At 42.0% G+C, this 11,364-nt stretch overlaps 1 protein-coding gene across 1 annotated transcript in view; it reads right to left on the bottom strand.

Annotated features, from left to right (window-relative positions):
- Positions 1–794, bottom strand: part of ccdc170 (coiled-coil domain containing 170) — a 78,778-nt gene extending 77,984 nt beyond the window's left edge. The window contains exon 1 of the mRNA XM_073050269.1: positions 617–794. Within this exon, the coding sequence (XP_072906370.1) occupies positions 617–742 (126 nt within the window). The 5' untranslated portion in view covers positions 743–794. The remainder of the gene's footprint in view (positions 1–616) is intronic.
- Positions 795–11,364: the final 10,570 nt, after the last annotated feature.

Here is an 11,364-nt window from a genome sequence, read left to right on the forward strand (position 1 = left end):
TTTTATCTCACTGAAGGTGCCTCTCCCAATTCATCCTAATCATTTTGTGCCATGTGGTATGACATGGGCGATCATGTCTTCCATCCGCCCCTAATCTGCGAGGGATCACTGCCTGTGTGGAAGACCACTCACTCTCCACCTACCCCCCACCCAAACTGCCAGCTCCATTCCTTTCTCTATCCATGACCACCATTCACGATTATTCTTGGGCAAATTTTTCTACAGAAGTGGTTTGCTATTGCCTTCTTTGGGGCAGTGTCTTCTACAAGATGCGTGTCCCCAGCCATTATTGATGCTCCCAGTATGGAGAACATGGAAGGTCAGATATTAAGGAGTTCAAATTCCATTACACTGGCCTTCTTACCTGTTCCCACCGGATACTTGACTGCAGACCCCCACCAAGTGATTGGTTCCTAACTGCTTCGGGAAATGATAAAAGGAACTGCTTCAGGAGTGATAAATGCTAAATTGAATGTCAACGAACTAAAAAAAAAAGTTCCTGATCATATTTAGTTACAATGAAGAAATGGTCGGTGGAGCCAAACACAAGGTGGTTTTCACAAGGTCACAGCCCTCATTTTCTCTCCCCCTGGCCCGGGCCGGGAGGGTCACTCACCTCAGGCACAGGGCGACCGGCTGCCGGGGAGCCCGTCCGCGCCAGCGAGCGCAGCGCCCGGTTACTGTTGACATCGATCAGCTCCGGGACCGGAGAGCCCGAGTCTACCCCTCTGGAGAAGGACATCGGGAATCTGCCTTCCTGCGCCGACAGATTTAAAGTAATCCCCGGGGGACCGATCTGTCCGGCCGCACTGTTACCAGGGTTTCCCGGGGCAACGCTTTGTAACAGGACCTCAAGGTGGAGCTAGAGCACGATGCAGCGTTCACACGGGGCTGGGGTTCCTTCAAGAGCAGTGGGAGGTCACTAGAGAGCTGGCGCGAATAGGAAATGTTTGGGTCTGGAGTTCCAAAAACTAGAGCGGGTACAGGTTATTCAGTTCTTCAAGCCTGCTCTACCATTCAATATGATTTTGGCTGATTGCTCAAATTCAGTACCCTGTTCCAGCAAAAATTCCCATATCCTTGTAACAGATAAATATCTAACTCCTTCTTGAACATACTTAATGATTTCGGTTCTACTGTTGTGGTAGAGAATGCCACCATTCTCTTGGTGAAGAAATTTCATCCCATCTCTGCCTCATTTTTTTTTACGGTTTATCCTTAGATTGTGACGCTTAATTCGCTCCATCAGGAGCACCTTTTGTGTGTGCAATCTGTCCGATTCTGTCCGAATTTTGTACATTTCTGTGAGATCTTCTCTCATTCTTCTAAGCTCTGGTAAATATAAGATTAATTGACCCAATTTCACTTCTTACATCAATCCTGCCCTGACAATTGGTTCATTATTGTCACATTTACAGAGGGACAGTAAAAAACTTCCATACAGAACCATTTATTACAACAATGAGGTAGTACAAGGTAAGAATAATTTGCAGAATAAAGTGTTACAGTCACAGAGATAGTGCAGTGCATGTATACAATAGGGTGTAAGGTCACAATGTGTGGTCAAGGGTCCATCTTATCATTCTAGAGGACCACTGAATGGAAAGGAAGCTGTCCTTGAGCCTGGTGGTGCGTGCGTTTAGGCTTCTGTATCTTCTGTCCAATGGGAGGTGGAGGGGGGAAGAGAGAATGTCCAGGGGGGCTGGGACCTTTGGTTATGCTGACTGTTCTACTGGGGCAGGAAGAAGCGTGGGCAGAGTCCGTAGTGAAAAGGTTGGTTTCTGTGGTGTGGTGGGCTGTATTATCATGGGCAGAGCACACTAAGCCATGATGTACCCAGGTAGATGTTCTCTGCGATGCATTTATAAAACTTGAAGAGGGTCAGAGGGGATAATGCTAAATTTCTTCAACCTCCTGAGGAAGTAGAGGCACTGGTGAGTGTTCTTGGCTGTGGTGTCAACAAGGCATCATAATGTACCATGGGAGTTCCCACCTTCTGTCCTATTCAATCTGATTATCTAGCAGTGCTCAGGAACTTTCCTAGGACCCAGTCAATATATATTGTTCTGTCAACATCAGTATGACCAGATGAATGGTGGCTCGAGAGACTCGTACACAAATGACCTGCTGTCCTTTTATAAATGCAAACTTTCTCTTTTCAAGGTGGTTGCGTCAAGCTCTTTTCTATCATCACTGAATATGCATTTTGAATGAAGAAGATTAGGAAGGATTATGAACTTACTCAATGGTTTCCTTAACTCTGTAGGAAGTTTGATCAATCTCATTTATTTCCCAAAAGACCCAACAGAATAGAGCATGTAATCTAGCCCAAAGGTTTTATGCTCATTGGAGGTGTGTGCGTATAATTTATCTACCTGCTAAATAAAAGGGTTGCTCTACAGATTAGCAAATCTTTTGTATAAGCATACTGGTATAAAGGTACCTTAGCATTATACCCAACATATAATTGTGAAATATTATATGTAGGCATATCCCTTGTTAGGGAGTATTTTGGAGTTACGTGAATATAGCAGATAATAATTGAAATAAGAACCAGGCATCAGTTTTTATTGTAAATGAAAAAAAGTTCAGGAGGTTTGTAATTAGCCTTCAGGTTTTTATTTTGTAAATTGCAAGCAGCTATTGACTATTATCCACTGATCTAGGTTAGGCAATTCACTACACAACTCTTAATTAATCAAAGCCTGCACTCTATTGTCTCTGCACAAGTATCTATGTTGATCCCGGACTAACAACTTAAAACTTGAATTCTACTGTTCTCTCTATACCACTTCTCCAATTTATAACACTGAAATATGGGAGCTCCCATTGGCCAAATGATTGATCCTTCTTCTCTCAACCCCTGGCAGGGGGTCTTCCTTGTGATTGTTAGTCTCCTTGCTACCTTGCATTTAAAGCCTCTTAATGGTAAGTCAGTTTAGCATTATTGGACCAAATCTTGCTGCCATTTCCACTGTGAACTGCCATCACTTACCTTGATAAATACAACGTAAGTTAAAACGTTGGTGCAAATATATTTAAACTTAACTTATTCCCAAACTTACTAGAATGATTCTCAGCAGTGAATCCAACAATACACTGACCACTGGACTCCAGCAGTTACCCAGTATGTGATGACAGATTGTACCAGTGTTGACCTGACATAGAATCCTTCAGCTTTTCCACTCCAACGCAACTTTTAGTGTTGCAATGAAAGTAAGTTATGCGTTTCATATAAAATGTTACTTTAAAAAATTATCAATCACCTGAAAGTGTTTTTAGGTGACAATTTTTAAAAAGTATTTATTTCAATTATAACAGTTCATAAAAGCTTCTGATCAACAATGTTTCATGACAAGGGTTTCTCAAGAGTCCTATCAGCAGAGATTGTGACATGACTCAATTAAGTTAGGTGCTGCTTGTGGGCCTTACCATCAGGTCTAAGATGTTTTCAGTCAGCATGTGGGCCCTCAGTTTGTGGTTGGGGTGGCTCAGGTCCCCAATGGCCCTTTCGGCCCTTTTTACACACCTGTCTTTGTAAATGTCCTGAATAGTGGGAAGTTCACATCTACAGATGAGCTGGGCTGTCTGCACCACTCTCTGCAGAGTGCTGGAATCTGAAGCAACACAAAAATGCTGGAGGAACTCAACGAGTCAGGCAGCGTCTGTCTGGATGGCTACAGTCCAGAACAACAGTAGGGCCAGGCTCAGTTTAATTCACTTTTTGAGCAGAGATGGTCTCATGCAAGAGGATGGTGTACTAACCCCACACTTATAGATTCCCACAGTATACAAAGACCTACCCATTTCTGTTGTGTATTGCACTGTACTGCTGGCACAAAAAAGAACAAACTTCATGACATATGTGAGTGATGATAACCCTGTTGCTGTGGGTCACTATTGTAGACTGAGAATGGGAAACTGAGAGGGAGAAGGGAATCATGATTGGAAAAAGGGGAAGGAAGAGGAGAGGGATCGGGAGACACCAGAGGCACATTCTGTAATGATCAATAAACCAATTGTTTGGAATCAAATGACCTTGTCTGGTGTCTCAGGACTGGGTGTGTCTGCAGCCGCACCACCCCTCGCTCTTGGCGGTCCTTCTCTTCCCACACCCCTCATGCAGCGCTCCATCCTCACCATTCCTAGCATCCTTTACTCCCACCACATTTAAAAAACTTGCTCTCTGCTCCGCATTGACAAATAGCGTACTGTACAAAGGTCTTAGGCACCCTAGCTATATATATATATATGTGCTTAAGACTTTTGAACATACAGTATGTTGGAGCCTGAAGTGAGATGAGCATCACTTGCTGGCTGCCCCCCAGCACAATCCTCAGACTGTGCTGGTCATTGATGTAGGTAGCTCATTTCACCGTATGTTTTGATGTATATGTGATAAATAAAACTAATCTTTAATCTGTGAGATTAGGGTTTAGATCAAAATTCCAATCAGGGTAGGGTGCAACTTGGAATGAAACCTGCAGGTGGTAATGTTCTCATATTTGTGCTTTGTTGACCTTGACAGGAAGTGATGTGGATGTGGAAGCTGCTGCCTCAGTAGCTGAAGTGATAAACTGCAGTATGCTTTGTGGATGGCACTCACTACAGCCACTGTGCAACAGCAGTGGAAGGAAGGAATATTTAATATGGTTATCATGGTGCTCATCAAATGGGTTGCTTTGTCCTGAATGGTGTTGAGCTTAGAAGGTTGCTTGAGCTGCACTCATCATGATGAGTAGAGTATTTCACCAGACTCCTGACTTATGTCTTGTAAATAGTGGAAAGGCTTTGGGATGTTGGGATTTTCTCTTTTTAAAATCCATTTCTAGATAATGGTAATGGTAATTAATTCTGTATTTAGCCACTGCTTGGATGGGACAGATATCCACACAAGAATTTTCCATCAAGGAGAGCCAGAAGCAAATCATAAACACAAGAGGTTCTGCAGATGCTGGAAATCCAGAGCAACACACACAAAATGCTGCTGGAACTCAGCAGGTCAGGTAGCATCTACGGAGAAGAATAAACAGTTGGCAAGACCCTTCATTAGGACAGTCCTCCAGCATTTTGTGTATGTTGAGCTGGAAACAATGGTGCTATTGCTGGCTTGTGAAACAGATTCCAGAATACACCTGGACTGTCTTGTCTATTTTTAGTATGAGTATTAGAAACTCTTTCAGTGGTTGATGCAGTTAAATTGATAATTTTTCTTTGGTTATTTTGATTTGATGGCAGGGAGTGCACTTTACTGAATAGGTCCAGGATGCCTTACAATGGGAAACCAAGGCTAAACCATGCCGAGACTGTAAAACATATTCAGCAGTTAGATGGGAATGACTCCAGCTTGGGTTCAAAGTGCAATAGGGTCAAACTTTGCCCTACATTCACACATTTACATTTTGCAACAGGGTTACATCAGTTACAGGGTGACATGGGTTTTTGGTTCTTTTTCTGATGTTTTTGGCATCAGAAAATACAGGAACATTTTATACAGAAACCAAAATGGGAATCATCTAAAACAAAGTACCAAAATTAAATTACTAAATTTAACTTTTTAAAACAACAAGTAAGAATTCTGGGGGACCTTTTTCAATATAAAATATCACAGTAACTCACAGAATAAGACAGTTGATTGGAATGATAGGTTCATGTAGTATGGTGGAGTGGTACCAAATGAAAGTCTTGCTGTGTAGATCAGCAGGTAAGACTTCCTGGACCGTTTATGCTAATGATTACATCTAACAACCCACGCAAACTAGCTGATAATGACTTATATATACATCTTCTTTAGATGTGATGTCAGTTTAGGGGATGCCATGTGTATTGTGTACAAGGCTAGCACCATCTTATTAGCTAATATATTAATTACCTCTAGCACATACCTACACATTGTCTGAATATGTAACAAATAAACCATAACCATTAAATGTTCCTATTCTTTCCACTGAATAGCAACAACTGCATGACTCTGTACCCAGAATGTAATTGCTCCTTTCTCAATATCATCCCCATATGTGCACAGTTATATGAATGCCTAAGGCTGTAGCATTTGCAGCTGCTCAGCTAAAAACGTGACTGAATGCCCTTTATAAGAGAAGACCTGACCTTACTCCAAGTCACAACAAGCAATAGCTAAAATAGATTCAGCAAAGGATTCAAAACCAGACAACATCCTGCCTGTTGTACTGTAAACACAAGTTCCAACACTCAAAAAAATTGTCCAATTTGCTTACTGGAGCTACAGGTCCACAGCAGATGCCATCTCATTGGCTCATCGCTCAACCCTGGAACAGATGCTACTTATCGACTACAGCTCGGCATTCAATATTATCATCCCCTCAAAACTAATCAATAAAATTCAAGCTCTTGGCCTCCTTGTGCAATTGGATCCTTGATCTCCTCACTTGCAGATCCCAGTCAGTTTGGAAAACAACATCTTTTCCACAATCTCCATCAGTACAGGTGCACCACAAGGCTGTGAGCTTAGCCCTCTGTTCTACTCACTTTACACTTATGACTGTGTGGCTAAGCACAGCTCCAATGCCATATTCAAGTTTGTTGACAACACCACCGTCGTAAGGTGAATCAAAGGTGGTGATGAATCAGCGTATAGGAGAGAGATGGAAAATTTGGTTGAGTGGTGCCATAACAACAACCTCTTACCCAATGTCAGCAAGACCAAGGAGCTGATTATTTACTTCAGGTGGAGGAAGCCAGAGGTCTGAGCCAGTTCCCATCAGAGGATCAGAGGTCAAGGGGGTCAGCAATTTTCAATTCCTCGATGTTATCATTTTGGAGGATTTGGCCTGGGCCCAGCGCATAAGCGCAATTATGAAGAAAGCATGCCAGTCCCTCTACTTCTTTAGGAGTTTGAGAAGATTTGGCATGATATCTAAAACTTTGAAACCTTTTATAGATGTGTAATGGGAAGTATATTGACTGGCTACATCACAGTCTGGTATGGAAACACCAATGCCCTTGAAAGGAATGTCCTACAAAAGGAAGTGGATGCAGCCCACTCCATCATGAGTAGAGCCCTCCGCTCAGTTGAGCCATCTACACAAAGGGTTGTTGCAGGAAAGCAGCATCCATCATCCCCAGGGACCTCCACCAGCCAGGTCAAGCTCTTTTCTCACTTCTGCCATCAGGAAGGGAACATAGAAGCCTCAGGACTCACACACTACCAGGTTCAGGAACAGTCATTACCCCTCAACCATCAGGTTCTTGAACCAAAGGGATAATTTCACTTGCCCCATTATTGAAATGTTCCAACAACCTACGGAATCACTTTCAAGGACTCTCCTTCTCAGGTGCTTGATATTTATTGCTTGCTTATTTATTTATTTATTCTCTTTTGTATTTGCACAGTTTGTTGTCTTCTGAATACTGGCTGAATGCCCAAATTGGTGCGATCTTTTGTTGATTTTATTAAGGTTATTATTCTATTATTTATTTATTGAGTATGTTCACAAGAAAATGAATCTCAGGGTTGTATATGGAGACATACATGTACTTTGATAATAAAGTTGCTTTAAACTTTGAGATGCACCCCAAAAATTCACACATATTGATTAAAGCTAAATGCCTGAGAAATTTGTGAGACAGTAGGACTCCAGGGGTGCAGAATGGAACATGGGCATCTAGTGGGAGTGCCAGCAATGAGGAATGATATGGGAACTTCAACAAAGAAGCAAAGCAATGACTTGGAGAGGAGAAGGTAACTGGAGAATGATAATGTCAGTTGTTTAGAAGGTTGATGAACCTGCCAATAACTATGCAGGGCAAAAATACCGGGCCTGTGAGGAATACTCGGAGTTAGCAATCCAGGGAGGGGTGATTCAGTCTTCCTGAAAATGCCCAAGGGCTGAGCTCAGCCAACCTGGAGATTTTAGACTTGGGAATAACTGTGGGATCCACCTATTCCACAATAGTTTAAAGGGTTGAGGAAACAGGTTGAAAGAGAGGGAAGAGGAGTCAAAAGTTGGCTATTGTAGATGTAGCTGCTGTGAAGTTGCAGGAATCCCACTCACCAGGGCATTTAGCAAGGGACTGCCGCACTAAACACATAAGGTCAAAGGAGATAATATGTTACAGCTGTATTCACCCAGGGACAGTTGGAGACAGTTTGCTAACAGAAGAAAGAGATATGAGAGTCACCCACCAAGACAGGTAGAGACCACAACAGAACCTCAGTCCCCAACACTGACAGCACCCTCTCTGTCCAGTCTGACTGCTGAGCAGATTACAGAACTAGACAGCCTTGAGGTCTGACAAATAGCTGGCAGTGACCCCCATCGTCAGCACTGGTGACCCGCGATGTTTACAACAGCATTGTTAGGGGGCCAGCTATGAGATGTGTTAGTGGACACAGGGGCATCAGTATCGATAACTGACCCACCCTTGTCAATGACTGGAGAAGCTATTTCTATTACAGGTGTAGGGGGAAGAACAGTGAAGCCAAATAGAAGTGAGTCACAGACACTTGAAATTGGTGTAGTGCAGCTTCCAGTGTATTTCTGGGTCTGTCCTTGGAATAGACATACTGAGGGAGGCAGGGTCTATTACAGACTCCAGAAAGGGAGACATTAATGGACAGGTCAGGAGCAGTGAACACATACAATCAAGAGTTCACAAATTAGACAGTATTGTCATAGCCGCTTCAATCATAAGAGCTAAGATGGAGCTTATAGATTACTTTGTCAGCAATTCCCAGAGGTATGAGCTAGACACAAGCAAGAATGTGGCTGGGTAAAGATAACCCAGTTAAAATACAATTGTGAAATATTATATGTAGGCATACACCTTATGACATAAAGCTGAAATTAATTGAAAAGTTATGAAAACATGTCAGAATGGGAATTGGAATTAAAATGTTTGGCTACCGGGTAGTTTTGCTTTTGCAGATGCAGTCCCCCAATTTATGACAGGTCTCACCAACATTGAGGCCGCATCGGGAGAACTGGACACAATAGACGACCCCAGAATATTCACTGGTGAAGTGTTGCCTCATCTGGAAGGACTGTTTCAGGCCCTGAATGGAGGCAAGGTGGAGGTGAGTGGGCAGGTGTATCACTTTGGCCACTTACAGGGGCAAATACTGGGAAAAAGATTAGCGGGGAGCAACAAATGAACAAGGGAATCATGGGGGGAGCAATCACTGCGGAAAGCCGTGGTGGGGTGTAAAGATATGTTTGGTGCTAGGATCTCTTTGGAGATGACTGAAGTTGCGGAGAATGAATTCCTCAGCAGTTTGATTTTGGCTCCAGGAAAATCAGTTTAATGTTGGTGGTAACAAAGCTTCTGGAAACAATAATCAGAGAAAACATGATAGGCAACTTGAGAAGCTTGATTTGATACTCAAGCATGGATTGTTACACCATTATAACAATCTGTGAATTATTTAATGTTAATAGAGAAGGCTAATAAAGGTAATGCAGTAGATGACATTTTCTGAAGGCTTTCTTCATTGTTCCACTTGAAAGGCTAATTAGCAAAACTGTGATCTTGGAATTAAGAATCATTAGTTTCGTGGATAGGAAATCAGCTTAAAGGCAAACTATCAAAGAGTTTTCCTAACTAGTTATTTCCCCAGCCTATGGTATTCATGTGACAATGCTGGAACCATTGTTTCAATATATTAATCACCTTTTAAGGTAAAATATTAACGCGTAGGATAAAACATTCAAATCTGTAAATGTCACAAAGCTAGTCTATGGAATAAATTGTGAGAAAGATTAAGCTAGACTAGATGGACAGAAGGAGCCTGATAAATACCCATGTTAAATGGCACATGAAATTTAATTCCAAATTATATACTGTGGCAAAAAGAATGAGACACAATATAGGCTAACTGGCTAGGTTCTAAAAGACGTTCAGAAACAAGTGCACTGTGTAACCTCAATTCCACATTCCCATCCACCCAGCCTTAAGAATGCTCAAAGATTTGGTTTCCACGGACTCTTGAATGAAAGGATTCTGAAGACTCAGAAAATTAAACCTTTGTCTTAAGATGGGTGACCACTTATGATATGCAGTGGCATGGATACTATGTGATGACTATTCTTCTTATATGCTGCAAATGTCAGTGGTTCCATGAAGTTGGGTAGACCATAAGACATAAGAGAATTAGGCCACTTGGATCATCAAGATTGCTCCACATTCAATCATGGCTGATTATTTTTCCTCTCAACTCCATTCTGCTACCTTCTTTCCGTAACCTTCAATACCCTGTCTAATCAAGAGCATATCAACCTCTGCATTAAATATATGCAATGACTTGGCCTTCACAACCACCTGTGGTAATTAATTCCACAGAATCACCACTATCTGGATAAATAATTTCCTCTTTATCTCTGTTTTAAAGGAATGTCCTTATATTCTAGGCTGTGCCCTCTGGTCCTAGACTCTCCCACTATTGGAAACATCTTCTCCATGTCCAGTCTATCTAGGCCTTTCAATATTTGACAGCGAAATCCAAACCCCACTTTATTCTTCTAAACTCCGGAGTGTACAGGCCCAGAGCCATCAAGCACTCCTCATATGTTAACCTTTTCTTTCCAGGATCATTCTCATGAACCTTCTTTGGACCCTCTCCAATGCCAGCACATCCTTTCTTAAATATTGGGGTGACATACACGGTGTGTCAGAGGGCAATTTCAATATATCCAATAAAAAAACACGATCAGATAAAGCCACAGATCACAGAACTTAGGTTGAAGTTAGTGAATAAAAGTGTGTAGAATGTGCAAATAATCTAATGCAATTTTGCACAGTCTGGATAGGTTTAAACTGCCCGTTAAGATTCTTCAATCTTAAAGATCATTTGTGGAATCAGATTCTTGTTAGTTGCCCTATTTTTAAAGAAAATAACTGGTATAGATCTTACTCCAATTCTATTTGTAAAATCCATCACGTTGCTATGTTGCAGCAGATAGTGAGGTCAGCTGAGAAGATCATCGGGGTCTCTCTTCCCGCCATTACAGACACTTACACCACATGCTGCACCCACAAAGCTAACAGTATTGTGAAGGACCCCACACACCCCTCATACAAACTCTTCTCCCTCCTGCCATCTGGCAAAAGGTACCGAAGCATTCGGGCTCTCATGACCAGACTGTGCAACAGTTTCTTCCCCCAAGTCATCAGACTCTTCAGTACCCAGAGTCTAGACTGACATCTACATCATTTATTATTATATTGAAATTTATCCTCTACTGTGCCTATTGGCTTGTTTGTTAATTAATTATTTATTAAGTAGTTATTGTACTGCCCTGCAATGTTTTGTGCACTTTATGTAGTCCTGTGTAGGTCTGTAGTCTAGTGTAGTTTTTGTGTTGTTTTACGTAGTCTAGTGTAGCCTTG

The sequence above is a fragment of the Hemitrygon akajei genome, chromosome 7 (genome assembly GCF_048418815.1).
Source record: "Hemitrygon akajei chromosome 7, sHemAka1.3, whole genome shotgun sequence".
Taxonomy (NCBI): domain Eukaryota; kingdom Metazoa; phylum Chordata; class Chondrichthyes; order Myliobatiformes; family Dasyatidae; genus Hemitrygon; species Hemitrygon akajei.